Source organism: Carcharhinus amblyrhynchos, chromosome 21, assembly GCF_965287045.1.
Source record: "Carcharhinus amblyrhynchos chromosome 21, sCarAmb.v2.hapA, whole genome shotgun sequence".
In the NCBI taxonomy this organism is placed as follows: Eukaryota; Metazoa; Chordata; class Chondrichthyes; order Carcharhiniformes; family Carcharhinidae; genus Carcharhinus; species Carcharhinus amblyrhynchos.
This window is the reverse complement of record NC_137344.1, coordinates 27272743-27294938: the sequence shown is the minus strand read 5'-3', so window position 1 is coordinate 27294938 and position 22196 is coordinate 27272743. Positions and strand designations below refer to the sequence as shown.

Sequence of the window (22196 nt, the reverse complement as noted above, 5' to 3'; positions counted from 1 at the left end):
AAGATTAGATATTGACTACAGGTCAAATAAAACAAGCTATTCCAATTTTCAATCGATTATATGTGTTCATCTTACACTTTCATTTACCCTATCTACCAAGAGTCAATGTGTTGGGCAGGGTTCAAAGCAGAGCAACAAAAATAATTCTAGGTTTTATAGTTCCAGGCTACAAGGAAAGACCACCTAAAATGGATCTTGTTTCACCGAAGCCAAGAAAATTGAGAGGAGCATGACATGGAACTTCAAAACACTGAATACATGGATAATGTAGATGTGAACACAGTAATTTAGTTGATGACTGTAGAATTTTTCAAAAAGTGAAGCATCAATTAGACACAATTCGAAATTTTTGTAAATTTCTCTCTTTCTGAATATCAGCGATAGTAGCTTAACAACATGCTGCAACTAAAATACTAGCCTAAGGTGGAAAATGAGAAGAAAATAAGGAGAAGTAATGCAGAATGCATAGATGCACAGATACTTTGCAATTAATTTCATTATTCTGGGGGGAGCAGTGCGAAATTAAACTGAGCATTGTTCACATTGAACTATCCATGCATAACTAGAAAACAGAAACAGAAGACAAGTGGCCTTTTCTTGTGCTGCATTTTCTTATGATTTTTTTTCAATCATGTATTTAATTTCATGATTCTACATCATATAAGCTAGAGAAGTCCCAGCTCAATGTTAAAGCAGCTAGTTTCAGAAAAGTTAGTGGTAGGGTCTATCCTGTTGCCAATGCTTAAAGAACATGTACCTTCGAAGACAAAATCAGTTTATCTTATGATGCCTTCAGTCAAATAGAGTGCCAGCACTCAGATATGAAGAATGATCACTATAAATAGATACCTGAAGCTTGCTACTGCTTGTTGGATCATGATTCACCATCTCTAGAGTGAAAGAAAAGAACTATCGAGACAGGAGAAACTAAAATGTCACATCCTTATAGCAGTTGAAAATAACTAATAAGATGATTAAATCAATATCAACTCAGTCCAAAAAAATCCAAATGGAATCTCTGCTTAGCTTTTGTCCATCAGAAAGGCAAAATGCTCACGCCCAATTAAACTCATTTCATCCAAACCATGAATCTAAGAATGTAATACATAGTAAGTTCAGAAAACATCTCAAGCATTACAGAATTTTAGTCATTATTTTCTCATCCTAAAAACAGATAACATTCAGGTAACAAGTCAAATCTCCGGTCTTATTCAGATTGCTAAGGACATTGGAAGAAAACTCACCTGCAGCTGCTACCCCAATGACGACTGAAGCTAGGTAAAATGACCAAGTGAATGGCTCAATGAAAACTGCAGCATAAGCACTGAAAAGTAAACAATTTTGAATAAAATTTGCCCCAAATTAATTCAGCAAATTATAATCCTTCTGTTACATTCAGGGTTTTGTGAAAATTACAATGATGACTGAAATAGGAAACTGTCTTTCATCTAATATGTTCGGAGAATTCCAAAAATTCACAACGTTTTGAGTGAAGTAATTACCCCTTTATCTTAGCCCCAGATGATCAACCCCTCAGGCTGTGCCCCAACATTTCAGATTCCCTGACCGGCTGAAACAATCTCTCAGCACACTCCACCTTATCAAGCCCCTTCAGAACGTGATAGGTTTCAATGAAATCACGTCTTATTCTTCTAAACTCCAGAGACTATAAACCTAATTTACTTAGCAAGATAATCCCCTCATCCCAGGGAACAATTTACTGAACCTTTGCTGTACTGCCTCCAATACAAGTATATCCTTTCTTAAAATCTGAGACCAAAATTGCAAACAGTGCTCCAGATGTGGTGTCACCTGAACCCTGTGCAACTGTAACATGGCTTCTTCATTCTTATACTCCAAACCCCTTGCAATAAAGGCCAATATGCTATCTGTCTTCCTAATTGCTTGCTAACTTTGTGCTCCTTGTACAAACACATCCAAGTCTCTTTCAACATCAACACTTCTAAAATATATTAATTTTTCTTATATATAATTAATTATAAATTAATTTCAGACTTCCCTATATCTGCCATTTTGTTGCCCAATCACTTAACCTGTCTATTTCTCTTTGCAGCCTCTCTGCGTCCTCTACCCCAGAGCTTACTTTCCCTCCAGCTTAGTATCATCGGCAAACGTTACTCACTGTCTCTCAGGAATCAAGACCCCATTGAAATGTACAAGATTCTGAAGAAGCTTGACATGGTAAACATTCAGATTGTTTCCCCTGGTCAGGGAATCCAGGACACAGTCCCAGGATGAGGTGAGGTGGTAATTAGGAGAAACTTGTTCACTCAGTGGACTGATAAGACAGACTGTTGTTCTTGAGGATTAAGGGAAATGCCATGGTTTTGTTACGGGGAGGCAATGGTGTAGTGGTATTGTCACTGGACTAGTAATCCAGGGATATGGCGGCTCAAGTTCAAACCCCAACACAGCAGATAGTAAAATTTGAATCTAATAAAAATGAAATTTAAAGTCTAAAGATGATTGTGAAATAATTGTTATCAAAATCTAACTGATTCACTAATGTCACTTAATTTGATTCTATACTTGATGTGTTAGATACAAATGGTACACAAGAAAATAATTTATGAAATTACAGCAGAAAATAAAAATACAAGGAAGTGAACTTTGTATTTGTTTACCTTACCTGTAAATTAATCCAGAAATGAACATAGAAAGTCGCGCTCCCAAAAGAGCAACAATTGATGGAGTCAAAAGATTCGAGGCAGAAAATACAGTATAAATTATAGCCAAGCTACAAAAGAAATGTAATAAATGTTAGCACAACAAAATCCTGGATATAACTACCCTAATCTACAACAGTTGAAGTAATAATATTTTTAAAAAATTAAATCATGCACAAATACTGAAATGTCTACCATACAATATCACTTTGTAGAGGATGATAAAGAAACACCTGGTATATCCACTTCCGTGAAACTGGGTACTGTTGATGCTCTTGATGACCGTTTGCTGTTAAAACAAAAATCAGTGTTTCTTCAATAGAAAGAACAAGATATTCTGCACAGTCTTAAGGATATGCTCATTTTTTCAACTTACTGTGGTGACTCAGAGTAACCATGTTAAGGATGTCACAAAATAAAGGCTTTGAGGACATTGCCCATTGGCCTTGTTCCAGAAGCTTAAGCAATATGAAGTCCAGACACAATAGAAGTATTTTTTTCCAAAATGTTATCTGTTGGGGAATTGTTTATTTACTTGAAACTGGATACTACCCAGTCTCATTTGACCAGATGCTGAAATCAGTCTCTTAATCATAAATTGCAAATAATGACTTCCGTGGACATACACTGATGCATTCAAATCAGTAGCATAACATGATATATATCAACACAGGTTTGAATTCAGTCTCTACAAGTGAGTTTTCAATCAAATTCCACATTTAATCGACTTGTTAAATTCAAAAGTCATAAATTGTGAAGCCTGCCAATCATCTTCTTCGACAATCACTAACAAGTATAATTGTCATGGGTTCTGTGGGTCCTTGCATAGTTGATGAGTCCGATCCTAGAGCCACATCAATGACTGCGCACTTAGCAGGTGCTTCCGAGTTGGTATTTCTTTCTCAGGCTCCTTTGCCAGGCCTCCTTTTGCTATTGGGTGTTCTCAAAGAATTTTGTCGCTTTAATCAGGGGGTTCCATCAAGTAGGTCTCTTCTGAATAAGGGTCTCCAAGCAGTTGATGTCCATGTTGTATTTCTTGAGGTAAGCCGATGTCTTGAACTGCTTCCTTTGTCCTCTTGTTTGGAAGGCTTCCTTGAGCTAGGCAAAGATTTGCTTTGACAATCAGGACTCTGACATTCTAAGCACATGGCCGGCTTAGTGGAGTTGGTTTTGGATGATTACAGCCTCGATGCTGGTGCTCTTGGCTTCTTCAAGTACGCTAATATTTGTATGCCTGCTCTTCTAGCTAATGCGGAGAATCAGTCTCATAGTGTTGATGGTGTCTCTCCAGGGCTGTGAGGTGGCATCTATAAGTAGTCCAAGTTTCTGAGCCACATAGAAGATTTGGCAGATGACTGCCTCCACGTACACGAGGATCTTGGTGTCAGCACGAATGTCACAGTCATCAAAGATTCTCACCCTGAAGCATTTAAAAGGTGGCACTCACTGATTGGATATAATGATCATTGCATCAATGTCAGCTTTAGAGGAGAGGTGGCTCCCCATGTAGAGGAAATGTTCCATGTTTGGGAGGGTTTCATCGTCGATCCTGAAGGAGAGAGAGAGACCAGATCTTGCCCTGGGGCAGATGGGTAAAGGACTGAAGTCTTCTTGAGATTGAAACTGAGACAAATTATTCAGTACGTTTCTACAATGGTGTCAAGCATGACTTGGAAATTCTTTTCTGAGAGAGCAGAGATGGAAATGTCATCCGCATACAGAAGTACCATGAGCAATGTCATTGTCGTTTTCTTCTTGTATTTCAACCCGTTAAAGGTTGAAAGGTTTTCTGTCCACCCTTTTCAATGACGTCTGCTCCACTGAGCAGCTTATTCTTGACAAGCTAAAGGTGACAATGAAGATGGAGAAAAGGGTGGGGGCAGTTATATATCGTTGCTTGATTTGAGTCTTGACCTCAAAGGTTTCTTTCCGTCAGTGAGGACTGTCATGAACACCCTGTCGTAGAAGAGTCGCAGGACGTTGATGAATTTCTCTGGACAACTGGCCTTTAACAGGGTCTTCCCTAGCACTTCCTGATTGGTCAGATTGAAGAAGGCCATGTAGGATAGTTGATGTTGCTATTGACATTTCTCTTGAAATTGTCCAGCATTGAAAATCATGTCTGCTGTTCCATGGTTTGGTCAGAAACCACGCTGGCTTTCCAGGAGAATTACTTCAGAGACAGGGAGAAGGCCATTAGTGGGGATTCATGCGATGATCTTCCCGGCAATGGAGAGTAAGGAGATTCAAGGTTCTCATCCAGAGAACCATTTTTCTAAATCTTTCAATGGGCGCACATCCTTCCTGTACTGTGGTGCTCACAACTGTACACAATACTCCAGCTAACGTTTAACTTGTGTCTACCTCTGTTTGCTCTTATATGTTAAACCCCTATTAATAAAGCCCTGGATACTACTCTCTCAACCTGTCCTATCACCTTTGGTGATTTATGTACATGTACACACAGATCCCGGTGTTCCTGCACCCCATTAAGAATTGTACACTTTATCTTAAATTGTCTGTCCATGTCTTTCCCACCAAAATACACGCCGTTAAAAGTGGAGAAAATAGAAAGGTTGAGGGAGGGTATTTCAGAACTTGGGCCCACATAGCTGAAGGCACAGTTACTATGTGGTATGCAGAAGAGGATAGATTTGGAGTTCTTGAAGCATTTTAAGGTTGAAGGAAGTCACAGAATGTGAAGTTCAATATCATGTAGGAATTTAAATATCTAAAGATTTTAAAAATCAAAGCATTGGTGGACTGAGAGCCACTGCAGACTAGACAGGACATGACAATGATATAGATATGGTTAGGATATAGGCAGTAGTTTTGGATGAGCTTTGAACAGCAAGAGAACATTGACTATCTTGGGGAGTGGAGAAGGAAGCTGGGTATGAGGAGAGATAGGAGGATGATTAAAGGAAAATGTCTGTTCAGAGTTAGATCAGCATGGGCTTGGGTGGCAGTTAACCTTCGCTTGGTAAGCAAGGTTACAGCAGAACGGATACTTGCAATTTTAGTGGCAAAGTCTATGAGCTCCTTGCAGTTGTTGGAGATAGGGTGGAAGAAAAATTTAAGGAGACAGTAGGTAGCGGATAAAAGTAACAAAGGGTTTTATTTGAATTCTAGAATAATCATGGATTAGTGAGCAGTTTGGCAGGGGACAGCAGAACCAAAACGTTCAGCCAGGTCTAGTGGTGGATGGCTTAACCAAGTTCTTGGATTTGCCACAAACATTTGGTTGCAAATAAGGTTCATTGAGTTCGACTGAGTTTTCATACATGCCAAGTCTCGAGCACAGTCAAACAAAGAAATCAGTAACATTATCTGGATTTGCTCTGGTTACAGAATCTAACTTTCGTCAATTTTTTCCATATATGTTGCTCACTAATAATTGTGAAAGACTCAAGATCTTTTTTTACAAGTTCTGGTCATTCGCAGCCATCCCTTAAAATTGTGTTCCATTTCAGTTTTCTAACTTTTCTACTCATCACCATATTTGTTTGTGACACTACCGAGGATACCATTGACCCATTGTTAATAATTCCATATGGACAAAAAAATTCTTCTTGCTAACAAAGCTTTTGATTGTTAAATGTTATCCATACCCTGAAGAGTTTTGGGAATTAACAGCTTCAACCATTTTATTTCTGGCTTTAGTACAAGTCTGCCGGCTGTTAATAAATGAAAAGAAACCAAAAACCTTCATTATACAGGATTAAACCTAATCCTACATTTAAATATGAGGTGTTTTACACACCACCTGGACTTAATGAAGCTAACATAGTAGCTGCACCATTAATAACAACCAGGAATGAGAGACTGTCAAGATTTTACTGGATTCAGAGGCCAAAGTGAGGATTGACTGAGTACATCAACTACTGCATCACTCTGTGATCAGTGTTTAAAGGCAGAGGAGTTTGAAAGTGCCGTTTTAAGTAACTTAAGCAACTGTTTGAATTAACTACTCTTACAGGGACAGACACTGGATGTCAGCACATAGCACAGTGGTTAGCACCATTGCCTCACAGCATCAGGGACCTGCATTCGATTCCCTGCTTGGGTCACTGTCTGTGCTGAGTCTGCATGTTCTCCCTGTGTCTGCTGACAAAGCTTTTGATTGTTAAATGTCATCCATACCCTGAAGAATTTTGGGAATTAACAACTTCAACCATTTTATTTCTAGCATTCCTCCAGGTATTCTGGTTTCCTCCCAAAGTCCAAAGACTTGTGGGTTAGTATAGGGAGTACTGAATTGCCCCTTAATGTTGGAGGACTAGCTAAGATAAATAGAAGCGATTATGCAGATAGGGCCTGGGTGGAATTGTCGTCGATGCAGACTCGATGGGCTGAATGACCTCCTTCTGCACTGTGGGATTCTGTGATCTGTGTCTGGGGGAAACGTGTGGTGAGGGCTATTTTGATTTGATTTATTATTGTCACATGTATTAGTATACAGTGAAAAGTATTGTTTCTTGCTTGCTAAACAAAGCATACCATACATACTGAAGGAAAGGAGAGAATGCAGAATGTAGTTTACAATCGTAAGCATAGAACAAAAGTAATACATAGAATTAGAAGGTATGCTGGGCACAGCTTGCAAGAAGTCACCACTTCTTGTGCCATCATGATTTTGGATATGCACACAGACATTTTCCCTTCAGGTGAAGTTATTATTGGCTAACTATTTCAAATACATTTTTGGAACCATTCATTGTACTGAAAGAGAATAAAAACTCCACAATTGCCCTCAACATTTCAACTGTAAGAAGTGGAAATGAGTGGTTTTGTTTTGGATCGTAATATAGTCACCTGTTAATATGCGGATGTTAGAAGGCCAAAAAATTGACTCAGCAATGATAAGCTGAGCAACAGACCAACACCAAGTGCCAAAGTATACACAAGGACATGGACTTTGATGAGATCTTATGCTAAATTAGATAAACTCAGATGCATTTGGAAAGCTCAATTAAAAAAAGATTATATTACAATTTTACACTTACACTTCACTCTTCCCAACCCAAAAATACAACAGAAGAAAATACTGTTCTTACAAACTGCAGATTGGGGCCACTCAATCTGCACTTAAACTATCTTATCAGTCCCAAACTTAGAGGAAATTTCATTGTTGAACTCATCAATAAACATTGTATCAACTACCTACTTGTTCACATCAGCCCCTTACTATACACCTATGACTGTGGCCAAATTCCCCTTCAACTCAATTTTCAAGTCTGCTGACGTCACTACCGTAGTGGGACGGATCTCAAATAATGACGAGACAGGAGTGCAGGAATGCGATAGAGAATCTGATTAACTTGCGTAGCGACAATAATCTCTTCTTCAACGTCAACAAAATGAAGGAGATTGTCGTCGACTTCAGGAAGCGTAAAAGGAGATCATGCCCCTAACTACATCAATGGGGACAAAGTAGAAAGGGTCGAGAGCTTCAAGTTTTTAGGTGTCCAGATCACCAACAACCTGTCACAGTCCCCCCATGCTGACACTACAGGTATGAAAGCCCACCAACGCCTCTACTTCCTCAGAAGACGAAGAAAATTTGGCATATCAGCTACAACTCTCACCAGGTTTTACAGATGCACCACAGAAAGTATTCTTTCTAGTCGTATCACAGCTTGATATAGCTTCTGCTCTACCCAAGGCCGGAAGATACTGCAAAAGGTCATGAATGTAGCTCAATTCATCACGCAAATCAGCCTCCCATCCGCTGACTCTGTCTACATTTCCTACTGCCTCCGCAAAGTAGCCAGCATAATTAAGAACCCCACGCACCCTGGACATTCTCTCCTCCACCTTCGGGAAAAGATACAAAAGTCTAAGCTCACGTACCAACTAACACAAGAACAGCTTCTTCCCTACTGCCAGATTTTTGAATGGGCCTACCTCGCACTAAGTTGATCTTTCTCTACACTCTAGCTGTGACTGTAACACTATATTCTGCACTCTCATGTTTCCTTCTCTTTGAGCCGTATGTTTTGTTTGTATAGCACGCAAGAAACAATACTTTTCACTGTATGTTAATACATGTGACAATAATAAATCAACACATTTCAGGACAATTAGATATTAAGTTTCTATTGAAAGTCTCATATTATTACAAAATATTTCCAAGAAAAATTGCAAAAGTAAACGAATTCGTTCCCCATTGAATAAAATAATGGAAGTATCCTTGACTCAGATTCAGAAACCAAGCACTTACTTCAATATTGCCGCAGGTTTGAAAGGCACTGAAAACCAACATAAAGCTCAACCCCAAAATTATGACATTCACGAGTTTTGTTCCTTCTGCCATCATCGCTGACTGTCCAGACGTCTGCTAGTTGTGTCTCAAATCTCACACTTGCCACTGGCAAACTTCAAAACAACGTTCTTCCCCCATTCGAGGCATTGGATTGCCGTGAGGACTCTCTTTGGGACATGGACTGCCTCTCTCTTCCTCCTTCCCCCTCTCGGTGTGCACCCTCCCCTCACTCACTCCCTTCCCCAGGACCAGACCGCCGCCTCAGCTCAGAGCCGGAAACGGTGAACGCAGGCGCGACAATCCAGACGGGCGTTCGTTAGAATTTGAAATTTTCCGTGCGCGTGGCTCGCGGAAGGGCTGGAAAGTCGAGCGCGAGGCTGCGGGTAACGATTATCCGTTCGACGACGACTCGCGCCCTGATTTTGGCGGCTGACACGAAGCAGTCAAAGCCCAAGAACTACAATTTATTATTGTCAGTTGAAAGCCCAAGAACTACAATCCCCAGAAGGCGGCGCGACTCAAATGTCCGGGTCGATAAAGAAAGAAAACCCACAGGAATTTAAAGGGTTGATTTTATTTTAATCGGAGGGGAACGCCGGGGGGAGGCAGGGATTGTTTGTTTGGGTACGTGTGGTAATTTGCTGAGTTGTTTACTCGCGGGCTGAGGGAGTGTCTCCGGGTCAGGCGGCGCCATCTTGTGCTTGCGGCCGGAGCAGGCGGTTTTCCGCACCGATCCGTCCTTTCCCCGATCCGCTCGCTTTGCCCGCCCGCCCGCCGGAGAGTTCCCCAGGCCGCCAGCAGTCATGAGTTACGGCCGCATGCCGCCCGACATCGAGGGGATGACCTCGCTGAAGGTGGACAACCTGACCTACCGCACGTCGCCCGAGACGCTGAAGCGCGTTTTCGAGAAGTACGGCAAGGTGGGCGACGTGTACATCCCGCGGGACCGCTTCACCCGGGAGAGCCGCGGCTTCGCTTTCGTCCGCTTCCACGACAAGCGCGACGCCGAGGACGCCATCGACGCCATGGACGGCGCCGTGCTGGACGGTCGGGAGCTGCGGGTGCAGATGGCGCGCTACGGCCGCCCGGCCGAATCCCACCGCCGGGGAGGCTCGTCCCGCCGGTATGGCGGCGCCTATGGCCGGAGAAGCCGTAGGTTAGTGTTGGGGAAGGGGAGGGGGCTATTGGCAGCACGCTTTTTCCTTCGCGAACCTTCTGAGACAGAATGAATGCTTCTTAAAGACCTCCTCACCCCGTGCTCCTTGGAGGTCCCCCACCCTCACCCCGTGCTCCTTGAAGGTCCCCCACCCTCACCCCGTGCTCCTTGAAGGTGTTACCCCAACCACCCCCACCCCCCCGTGCTCCTTGAAGGTGACCCCAACCCCAACCCCACCCCCACCCCCACCCTGTGTTCCTTGAAGGTGCCCCCCCACCACCACCACTCCGTGCTCCGTGAAGGTGCCCCCCCCACCACCACCACCACCGCCCCCCCCCCCGTGCTCCTTGAAGGTGCCCCCCCCACCACCACCACCACCCCCCCGTGCTCCTTGAAGGTGCCCCCCCACCACCACCACCACCACCACCCCCCCGTGCTCCTTGAAGGTGCCCCCCCCACCACCACCACCACCACCCCCCCCCCCCCCCGTGCTCCTTGAAGGTGCCCCCCCACCACCACCACCACCCCCCCATGCTCCTTGAAGGTGCCCCCCCCCACCCCGTGCTCCTTGAAGGTGCCCCCCCCCACCCCGTGCTCCTTGAAGGTGCCCCCCCCCACCCCGTGCTCCTTGAAGGTTCCCCCCCACCCCGTGTTCCTTGAAGGTCGCCCCCCCCCACCCCCACCCCGTGTTCCTTGAAGGTCGGCCCATCCCGTGTTCCTTGAAGGTCTGTCTATCCCTTCCTCTCCTTGCTCTTTGGTGGAGGGAGGTGAGAAGCCTCCAAAGGGCCACCATTAGCTGTAAATGAGGGGGTAGTTGGTGTTTGCTTCAGGCACAGGCATAGACTTAAACTTCATGCAAATTCGCCCTATAACATTGTCTACAAAAGATAATTATTTCGGTTGAACTTCAAACCAAAGGTCTGATGTGGTTTTGTTTTAAGTAATCATAGTTTCCCCCCACTCCCCCTCTTGTTTCCAGACACGTTTTCCTGTTAACCTTTCATCTTTCTAACAAGATATCACACTGAGGGAGGCTGTTTCCACAGACTCCAGACAGTTATTAAAAATTGACTCTTTTGTTGCGGTTCTTGTGATAAGAATATGCTTGCTCACTGAGCCTGGCTGCAAAAGCTTATCACTTCTACTGTGGACACACAGTGCAGTTGGGCTCCATGGTTAAAATCATGTTTATTTTGTTTATTTGTGATTTTTAGATTTGCTTTGTTATTGTCACATATTGGTATAGAGTGAAAAAGTATTGTTTTTGCATGCTATACAGACAAAGCATACTGTTCATTGAGAAAGAAAGAAAAGTGCAAAATGTAGTGTTATTGTCATAGCTAGGATATAGAGAAAGATCAATTTAGTGTGAGGTAAGTCCATTCAAAAGTCTGATGGCAGCATGAAAGAAGCTGTTCTTGAGTTGGTTGGAACGTTTGGAAAGAAAAGTTATGACAAGTAGTTTGGTCTTTTGAATATTAGAGGGAGAATTAAAGTTAATTACATCGATGTAATGATTTTTTTTAAAACATTGACCTTGAATCTGATTCCCTTTCATACAAAATGGAAATTATTTTTGTATTTATAATGGAATTTATAGACATTTTCTGATGTGTGTCTTGTGTTTTTACTGCAGTTGCGTTCATCTCGTTCCATGATTTTTTTAATGGAAAAAATCTCATCAGGTTTCTAGAGAACAATGGACTGCTTCAATCTGTGCAAATGTCTGTTGGCGGGGTGGTTTACTTCTGGGCCATTTCAGCTCTTGTTTAGGACCATTTTTTAGGAGGGGTGATGCTTGGCTATTCTGTTTACTCTGCACCTTTTGAATTACAGACAAAGTTGTATTCAGCAAATGGGAAAATGGACTAGAACACCTCACTGAAACACAGTAATTTTCCTTGATTTCCTTGTGTGTCTAGATATACTGGTTTCAATAAAAATGAGGTGAAGTGGAAATCTTTGTATTGCGTTACTTTTCATGAGCTTGGCTGAAATCGAACTGGAAAGAATGCTGATAAGTAACTTGCGGAGCTGTTGGAAAGTGCATGCATGGATTTCCATTGGCGGCTTGTCCTTAGTTGCGATGTCCCATGGTTACATTTCTTACCAATACTTGTGAACCGCATATGCAAGTTAAAGATGACAGTTTAGGGTGACTGTTGCCTGTGGAACATTATTTCAGGAGAGGTGTGAAATGTGCAAACAGTAACTTTGTGCTGACTGATCAGTGGTATTTCATATGTTTTTACTTGCATTTTTCCATTTACTTGTCTGACTAAAAGTATCCTTTGCTTCTTAGTCCTAGAAGACGACGACGATCTCGTACAAGATCCAGAAGCCGCACTCGATCAAGATCTCGTTACAGCAGGTCCAGGTCTCGATCGTTTTCTCGATCTAGATCCCGTTCAAAATCTAGATCAGTTGAAAGGTCGAGGTCCAAATCAAAGTCAAGATCTCGGTCAAGGTCTAGAAGTGGATCTCGGATGTCTCAAGGTTCAAAGTCGAAATCCAGATCTAGAACCCCAATTTATTCAAGATCTCCACAGAAAGATGGAATTGAATCACCATAAAAAGTGGTAAATTGCACCAAAGTAAGTAACTACATAGAAGTAGTGGAATTATTTTTAGTATCTTTTACTTGGATTATTAAACATATGTATGGCTGTTAAACGTATTTGTGGTTTTAGGGAGAACACAGAACAGACAAACATCTAGAAATATCTAGACAATTTATATTAAGAGTTGTGTTAAACTTGTGTAACTGATGAGAAATGCCTCATTCTAGACTCCTTTAATCCTTGACTTGCAGTGAAATTTGGGAGAAGTGACAATGTTATATGTTGTTCAAACTTTTACGTGTTTCTCTATATGCTGCTGTTCACGCAACTGAAGTTCTCATCCCTCAATGCCAACTCAGCATGGACAGTTGGTAAATAATACTGCAAACTGAGCGGTCCTGTGTATTTCATCATTTTGTGAATTGATGACTTCACTTTTAATCAGCAACCAGAAGTAAAAATTGTGTCATTGCCTCTTGAGACTGGACTGAATTTGCAAGCTGCTCCAGCTGGAAGTATTAGGCCCAGAGGCAGTGTGATGCTGGCAATTACCTCATCTTTCACACTCCTTTTCTCAGTGAGGGGAGGGAGGAGGGATTGGTTAGAAATCTCCAGAGAAAATCCTTGCTTTAATGAAAATTGTTTGCGAGGAATTGTTTACCTTAACTTGCATTTTTTCCTATTTAGCAGGGGTACTGGCCTGGGGGAGTTGCTGTGCCCAGCAGTGTGAGAGCTGAATGAACAAACAGTTGAAATTACAGAGTTGCTGAAGTCATGATGCCAAGATGCTGCCTCTTCTGATAATTTGGCTCCTTCACACTTCAGGCGCAGTAACTTTTTCAAACCATTTCCTTTGTATATCATCCACATTCATATTTGCATGGCGGCAGCAGCAGAAATAGGAAGTCAGAAAATATGGTAATTAGTTACATTTAGTTTAAATGGAAATTGATATACTCAATCCGAGAATGTGGTGTTGCACCAAAAACAGTATATGTTGCTGGTTCCTTTGTGATTGAGGGACTTTGGAAAATTTCAGAGTCCTGTGCACCGAATTTCATCTTGCAAAGAGCTTGCTATCTGAACTTTAATAGTTAGTAAAAGCTGCTCTGGAGACAAGTATGAAGAAAACATTCAAGCAAAGCCAGAAAATATTGCTATTGGCATCTGAACAGAGAAAACAACAGTTCATGTTTCAGATTGAGGCCATTTATTACATTGAATAGAACAAGAAATTGACCACTCCCTCCATTTTTTTTAACCTTGTCAATCCACTTGGTTGCAACCAATATAAAAGTGGATATTTAATGATCCAAGTAAATCTTGATCAGGTGGAGGTTTTATTTTTCAAATTGGCTGCAGAGGCAACATTGTAATGAATTACTTTTATGGCACCCACTTCCAGAGTAAAATTGGACTATGCCAGCAATGCGCCTTGCCCTCAACCTTGTTTTTTCACTCAATTCTCTGTTCCAAAACAAGTATGAGTTGTGCCTGCATGGGTACAGGAGGTGGGAAGCAACGATGAATTTCAGTAGAGTGCTGTGCTGCCGGTCTCCATTAATTTACCTTTTTGGTGACTGCATCTTGTGTGCATTTGAACCCTTCATTCTTGTACCTGTTTTGTCATTGTCCAGAATTTCCATAACTGGATAAGTATGAAAACAATCTTCATAAGCTGATCTTTCCATTCTTGTAACTGCAAAATATCTCTTGCTTTTCATTTTTAAACAATGGTTTGTCTTTACTTGTTCACTTCTGAGTGTCCCCGTTAGTGATTACTGTGTCACTGAGCCCAGTAGTCTCTTTGCTGAATTCAATGAAATGGCATTGCCATTTTTACTATGATTCGTGGCCTCCAGCAGTCGTTTGATCCCACGTGTGGGTGACAGCTGTTCTGAGCACCTTGTGCACTTTTTTAAAAACGCCTCTACCCTCTCTTTGCTAGATGTGTTGCACCTTCAGACCTGCATTGACAGTCGACACTCTCCTGTTCTCCACCCTCAGCCGTTTCCTTTATTTTCATATAACTTCAGTTTGCACCAATCATATTTCTCAAATTCTCTAAACCAGTGGAACTTTTGTGCAATTTGCCAACAAAACCTTTTGATACTCGAGTGTAAACAAAAGTAGTCTGTAGTTTAGTGGTGTTCATTCCGGTTTTGGGACTTGAGATATTTCTTTTAAATGACCAAACGGTAAAGCTCAAGCTCTTCAACCTTTCTTCCTAGTGTCTCTAATCTTTCATAAAAGATTATTTTATATCAGTTACACAATTACTTACTTTTGGAAGTGAAAAGGTTACAAAATTAGCCTATTTCAGAAGGTTGGTTCTCATTTTTAACTGACCTTTTTTGGTTGCAGTTCAGCTATTCAAGTTTTGGAAAATGGAAAATTTTTGGTTGACATTGCAATTTTTTTGAGATTTAATTTCTACATTGACAGCTGCTCTTTATGTTGCAAAATTAATGGTAAAGTTGCATCTCAACTGTAAAAGAATCCATTATTCTGGTCATCTAAATATTTTGTAATCAAAAGATTTGAAATTATAAGAGATTTGAGTTAATTTTGTGAGATGAGGCTTTTTTTTAGACAGTTAACTAATATTTCCATCATCACATAGGAATGGTTTCAAAGCTTGCTATATACAGTGTGTACCTATGTTCACGAATCAAATATTTAATAAGCTCTTGCATTCATTTTGGCAAGGCTGCAATTATTGCTTACCTCTAGTTGCACTGAAAAAATAGTGGCGGACCAACATCCACTGCTACGGTCCCTATAATGTCACAGAATAGTAGCAGTGATGCTCCAATATGTTGGGTGGGCACTTCAGATTTTTACCCAGCAATGATGAAGGAACAACTACTTTTAGTCCCAAGTCAGAATCCATTTGTGTCTTGGGGACCATGATGATATATCCATGATTTTCCTTCTCATGTTCTTCAGGGTGGTAGAGGTCATGTGGCAGGTAGGTGCTGTTGAAGTAAACTTGGTGAGTTGATGTACTGCATCCTCTGGATTATATGTACTGCAGTCGCAATACACTGATGGTGGAGGGATGGATATTGAGTTCACTGGCAAGGGTGCTGAGCAAGCGGATTGCTTTGTCTTGGATAGTGCCACATTTCTTCAGTTTTGTTGTGGCTGCATCCATCCAGGCAACTGGTGAGTATTTCATCAAGCTCCTGACTTTCAAGTGTGGGGTTAAGACAGATGTTGAAGTCTTGGATTAATATTACTGTAAAATGCAGTCAAATATAGATATATAAAGTTAACTTTATGTAGCATTTAAATAGTGCCTACAACTTGTAAAAATGTTGTTCTGAAAGTAAAACAACTGGAAACTACATCTGCACAACAGACGAGCATTTCATTCAACCTGGCGCTAATGCTATTGGTACGTTCCAAGATTTGGACAGGTTGCCATTTTCTTTGCTTAAGAAAATATGGTTTTGATTTAGCTTTAAGATTTTGTTTTGAGATCTAATAAGTCTTGTGATCTATTTAAGACAAAACATTATTTGCATTGAAGCATTACTGAAATTGCCGTAGAATATCCAGCTCCCTGTATTATCTTTTAGTATTTTAGGCTTTGTGGGTATTACTGTAGCACTTAAGTAGTGAAGGTGGGGTATCAAGAGCTGTTTTCTGGCTCTTTTTGGGGAGGTGCACAGAACCAAATTTGAAAAATACACTTTATAAAAAAATCATGTTGGATTGTATTATTAAATTTCATTGCATTGCAGAAATGAGAACTACAATATTTATATTTTTATAGAGTTTTTAATTCACATGAATCCCAAACTCTCAAATACTGTTCTTACTGTTTTCCATTTTGAATTTTGAAGTTTTAGCACCAATTGCTTTTCTGTTTCCTGTTTTAACATCTTGACAATATGGCAAATTTAATTTCTGTTCTAGAAGTGACTTTGTATCTTCACTGAGGTGTACATTCAAGCTTTGAAAGTTTAAATGATGTAGAATCTTTGAAGTTTTTCATTAACTTTTCAGATCCAGTACCATGTGACTTGAAAGTTGCTCCCAAAAATTCTATGAATGTCAGTTTAATGGAATGTCCTCTTCGGAGAAAGTGCACTTTTATTATTTAATTATCCTGTTTTTGAAAACAGAGGGAAAGAAAGGCTTTGGTGTTTATCAGATGTGCCACATATGTGGACTAAATGTGCAGTGCTAGTAAACAAGATTGTTTTGGATATGCTATACTTGTGAAATAGAATATACTTTTTTAACTTTTAACTACTTTCTTTTTGTTCTAGATATTCTGAATGGCTGGAAGATTTACATGGTAGATGCCTTGCAAGAAATATCATCTCTTGCCATCTGATTAGATGATGGAAAGTTCTTCCTAAAATAAGCAGTGATCTACTTAAAAGGTTATTATAACATCATTGTTTATAATAGGTTCTGTCAGTTTAAGTCTTGAATTAAAATTAGTGTCTGAGAAGGCTCTTTATATGTTATGTGCCATCTGTGTTGCTATTACTTAAACTTCTTACAATTTAGTGAAATGTTCGACTTCAGATGCATTTTGGCTTGGATATGTACATAAGGTAAAAAGCATGGAACGTATTTCCAGGTTTTGTAATGTCTTTTTCTGTACGCTGAAGTAATTATCTTTTAAATTTCAACTTTGCATATGTCTTCTTCTGTTTCTTATTATTTCAGTCCAATACTAATCTTATTGTCTCATGTATTTTTGTGCACTAGGCGCAGTTGTGTAGCAGTTCTGTAAAGCGGGTTAGCTGTAAGGTGGCGTGTTGCAGTGCAGTGCAGAGTGCTTGGCTGTGTCCTGTATTCTCCTGATTGCTCCTGTAATGATGCCTTGACGTGCAGAAAATATGGCTGTCCAGTAAAATGCCTGTCAGCTGCACCTCCAGAGACGTGGCTGCGTGTAAATTATGGAGCAGGCAGTAAGCACCTTTAGCTACCTTGTTTTTGTACTTGGTAATGTGGTTTATCCATTTACAAATGGAATACACTGTTTAGAATTCTGTTAATTTTTTTAATTGATTGTAATTAACAGTTTTATTTGTTTCAGTACATAATCCTGTACAACTTGTATTTCTATAATGAATTAAAAAAAACATTTTTCTTGGTGTTGATTGTTCTGTATTTATGACTATTGATACTAAGAAAGCAATTTAAGCATGATCACGGGATATTGACATTGTCGATGTGTGGTTGCTTAATTGAACAACTGTGGATCTTTTGTGTAGGTGTCTTAAGTTTTATAAGTTTTCAGTAGTTTTAGTTCAATCTTCTTTGGCTTAAAATTTCTAAATTTAAAACAACATAACTTTGCCTGCTCTGAAAATAATTAGAACTTCTTGGTAATGCTTAAATTTGACAATCCTACATTCTTTTGTAGCAACTGCATGAATGGATCCAGTATTCTTGTGCTGGAAATTTGGCCCATGGCCCTCCAATTAATAATTATTTTCTATTTATAAAAACCCAGCCTTCTCTCAAATATTTGTTGATGATTCTTGCTGCACTGGGAAATTATCTATTTAATTCTAATTTTAAAATGATATTTTTCCTTTAGAATTGTGCTTGTACTACAATAAACAAATTCAAATGTCTGATGTAGAACACGATCAGAAATCAAAATGTGCCACATTGCTAAGCAGATCATTTAATACACCCTACACAGGGTAGCTCTGTCTGTAACTTGGAGATTTTATATTTTGATTGCATTTTTCAAAGAAGGAAAAATGCAGACCAAGCAATGCTGCATTGCGTATGATGAATAATTGTTACATTCCTCATACTGTAGAATCTACAATGCTTTTATAGCAGTTAGTATACAATAACACAACTGGGAATAAAACCATTGCACACAGTTGTTTTGAAACTCTCAAGTTTCATTTCTGGCATTGGAACTTCTCGTGAAGGCTGGGGAAGATCATAGATGATTTGAAAAACCATAGAGTTCATGGGCAAAAATAGCACAATCACAGGAGTGAATATATTTTGCAGCCCTGGCATCCATACCAGTGGACATGTTAGACAAACTAACTCTTAAGACCTCGCGACTTTTGGAAGTAACAGCAGTATCTCATCAATCTTGCAGCATTGTACATTCATTGTAATTTTTTAAAAGTGTGACTGCATAGCAAATACAACATTCTGGATGGGGCTGGTAATTTCTTTGTACGTTTAATGTATAACTGGTTATTTTTATCCTTGTGTTTTAGACACAAAATTGCTTTAAGAATTTTACATGGCACAACAGATGATGGGTGCACTGTGCTGGCAATACATCTGCACACAGTAAGAAGTCTCACAACACCAGGTTAAAGTCCAACAGGTTTATTTGGTAGCAAACGCTACCAAATACACCTGTTGGACTTTAACTTGGTGTTGTGAGACTTCTTACTATTTTTACCCCAGTCAACACTGGCATCTCCACATCATGAATACATCTGAACAACATGAATATTAAAACAAAAGTTTTAAGAGTTTAAAGAATAGTGCCTAGGTTGGAACTTTTCACTCTGTTCGGTGGAAATTGGTAGGTATTTTTGTGGGGGCCCAATGTGTACTCGTGTTCTCAGATATGCCAAACAATTCCAGGTGATATTCTTGCCTGTGACTGAAGAATTATAGGCCTGAAAATTGCTTATAATTTATAATTGCTTTGTAGCATAAATTTGCTTCTGTTAAGGTGTAACTATTATACCAGTATTATGTTCACTAGATATTGTGTACACACATAATCATCTGTATTGTACAATATTCTTACATCTTAAAATTGTAAAAGCTGAAACCAAAATCTACTGGCTTTGCTCATTAACTGGGAAAAATGGTATCATTCACCTTCGACTTACTACTGTGGTTACAGTGTATATTGATATTTAAAAAGTCCTGATTTTAATAGGAGCAGAAATCAAAATGAGTGGATCTTAGCAATAAAAGCACCAAACTCTCTCCCCTTAGTGGGAGGCTCAGGCACTGTTATATTTGGGGCCTCACCTGCAAGCTGCCAGTCAACTAACTGCCTAAAATTAGTTGGAGATCAAATGGGCAAGGGTAGAAATTTGAGCGGGTGGCAACAGATATATGTGATCGGCAGTGGATTTCAGGATAGAATGGAGAGTCTTGGGCAGAGATAGCTTGTGTGGCCTGGGGAACAAAGCTGTCAGTCTTGGATCCACAAAGAAACATAACTTTTGTTTGAATCTCTTCTGGTCCCAAATATTATTGCTATCTTAAGTTTGTGGAAAAAAACACAATAACTTCATGTTTAGTCTATAGTAAAAATTGTAGATCTGTGGCATTGGGCACAGGGATACAGTTGGTTTTTTTGGGGGATTTATGGCTGTTAATATAGAGGATGACAGGATTGGTCAAATTTAAGATATCCATTAAATGGATAGTCTTATTTAACATTCTAGGCTGGAAGAACAGTTGAAGCACCAACGATTGCCTGTGTTTTCATTAGTCTGAGTTAGCTCCAAAGAGTTTCATGTTTAATAATTGATTCCTGCATTATAAGTGTTACTGTAACATCAAATGTCATAAGTGTAGCGTAGATAAAGTAGAAAGTCAGCTGTAATCTAATTGAATGGAAGAGCAAGCTGGAATGGCCTACTCCTATTATGAATCTTTAGAGGAAGGTAAATTCTTTGAACATCAGAACAATTTGTCTTTAACTGGAATGTAGTTAATATATTAACTTGAAATATAGTGTTCAATTCTGGTTGCCACATTACCAGAAGGATGTGATGGCTTTGGAGAGGGTACAGAAAAGATTTACCAGGATGTTGCCTGGTATGGAGGGCATTAGCTATGAGGAGAGGTTCGAGAAATTTAGTTCATTCTCACTGGAACGACGGAGGTTGAGGGGCGATCTGATAGAAGTCTACAAGATTGAGAGGCATGGACAGAGTGGAAAGTCAGAAGCTTTTTCTTAGGGTGGAAGAATCAATTACTAGGGGGCACAGGTTTAAGGTATGAGGGACAAAGTTTAAAGGAGATGTACAAGACAGATTTTTTACGTAGAGTAGTGGGTGCTTGGAACTCGTTGCCGGGGAGATAGTGGAAGCGGATACGATAGTGACTTCCGGGTGTCTTGACAAATACGTGAATATTTGGGAATAGAGGAATATGATCCCTGGAAGGGTAAGGGGTTTTAGTTGAGTCAGGCAGCGTAGTTGATGCAGGCTTGGAGGGCCAAAGGGCCTGTTCCTGTGCTGTAATTTTCTTTGTTCTTTGCTTTGGGTACTGTTCAAACCCAATTGTATTGTCCATGTTTCTAATGTTGACTGATGAGTACTAGCCTGTAGCTTTGCAGCACTTCATACCTGCATGAGGTTGCATATTGTGCTCTGGATTTCATGCAAAGTTTATTTAATAATTGACTGAAGAGCTGTATAACAGATATGAGCTCATTACATCACTGAGTGACTTTAGCCTGGGTGGAAAATGCAACTAGAGTATCCAGTGGAAGGAGAAGTATAAATTCTCTGGATTGGAACAATTGTACTGCAACTTAATATTGGAAAACATTGTTAAAACAGCATTCTGTAGGGAAGAGGGAAAACCACACTTGAAAGGTTGTATCTTGCAGTTATAAGTATGTAACTTTTGAGCAATAGCTTGCATTTTAAGCAAATTTTTGGAACATGGCTTAACATTAATGTGAAACATAAATGAAATTAAAAGTCACAAGAAAAGCATAAAATGCTAGAAATAGCCTGGCAGAGTTGGTGCAGAGACAAAGCAGTTAACATTTCAGGTTTTTATCAGAACTGAAAATGCTGTTCTAGGGTGTACTGTAGAAATTTGACCACTGGAAATTAGAATGTGAAAAAAAATTAGCAATTCCAAATTTATCAAAAATGTGAATTTCCATTACTATTTAATGATGGCTGGTTGGTGTTTGGGCTGAGCCAAGTTCAATTATGTTTACATTTAGTATTTTAAAAAGGGTGTTTCTAAAATTCTAAATATCTGGATATTAATTAGTTTTAAATTGTATTTATCAGAAGCTTTCATGAACAATCTTCAAACATGAAATTGGTACTTGACTAATGCACTGATCCATAATTGACTTACCACTAGACGAGGGTCAAGCTGATTCTTATGCCCTTACTTGGTACTTTATTTCATCTACTTTGTGTAAATTGCTTTTACTCAGGCTCTGTTTTCTAATGTAAAGGCCCAGTATCAATATACTTGCAGTAGTTAGCTTCCAAAAAAGAGAAGGCATTGTCCAATGGAGTATTGAAAGCATAGTCAAGAGATACATTATTCACCAACCATGTATAATTCCTTTTAAGTATGGATGATGTGTACAGTGGAATTTTAAGTTCCAGCATAATGTATATAAACTTTGAATTGGTGTCCCTTGTATCTACCTAACTCAAAAGAAAACTATACAACCTATTGAGTAAAACAAATAAAGTATCTAATAACTTGCTATTTCAGAAACAGGTGTCCAGAAATTAAAATTTTGTAGCAGTTGTAAAGGATTAATTGAATGTGCATATTTTTGCTAT

At 39.8% G+C, this 22196-nt stretch overlaps 2 protein-coding genes across 5 annotated transcripts in view; one reads left to right on the top strand and one right to left on the bottom strand.

Annotated features, from left to right (window-relative positions):
• mfsd11 (major facilitator superfamily domain containing 11) overlaps positions 1 to 9146 on the bottom strand; it is a 31502-nt gene extending 22356 nt beyond the window's left edge. The window contains exons 1-4 of the mRNA XM_080208881.1: positions 8911 to 9146; positions 2921 to 2976; positions 2651 to 2758; positions 1245 to 1324 (exon numbers count right to left, since the gene is read on the bottom strand). Of these exons, the coding sequence (XP_080065007.1) occupies positions 1245 to 1324; positions 2651 to 2758; positions 2921 to 2976; positions 8911 to 9006 (340 nt within the window). The 5' untranslated portion in view covers positions 9007 to 9146. The remainder of the gene's footprint in view (positions 1 to 1244; positions 1325 to 2650; positions 2759 to 2920; positions 2977 to 8910) is intronic.
• Positions 9147 to 9221: 75 nt separating this feature from the next.
• LOC145356303 (serine/arginine-rich splicing factor 2-like) lies at positions 9222 to 17789 on the top strand. 4 transcript variants are annotated; one of them, XR_013889116.1, is made up of 4 exons: positions 9222 to 10108; positions 12411 to 12702; positions 13357 to 17066; positions 17401 to 17789. XR_013889116.1 is itself a non-coding variant. In XM_080208887.1 (2 exons), exons 1-2 carry the CDS (start codon positions 9756 to 9758, stop codon positions 12679 to 12681), a joined length of 624 nt encoding a protein of 207 aa, XP_080065013.1. In that variant the 5' UTR covers positions 9224 to 9755; the 3' UTR covers positions 12682 to 17789. The 4 variants fall into 4 exon arrangements, 1 of the variants encoding a protein (XP_080065013.1); XR_013889117.1 differs by having other exon boundaries at positions 9224 to 10108; positions 12411 to 13587; positions 16950 to 17066; XR_013889115.1 differs by having other exon boundaries at positions 9541 to 10108; positions 16950 to 17066.
• Positions 17790 to 22196: the final 4407 nt, after the last annotated feature.

Excerpts from the sequence above, each read along its gene's own strand:
- LOC145356303 (XM_080208887.1), top strand. The coding sequence starts at position 9,756 with ATGAGTTACGGCCGCATGCCGCCCGACATCGAGGGGATGACCTCGCTG. Across the intron at positions 10,109-12,410 it reads TATGGCCGGAGAAGCCGTAG|TCCTAGAAGACGACGACGAT; the intron begins GTTAGTGTTGGG and ends TTTGCTTCTTAG.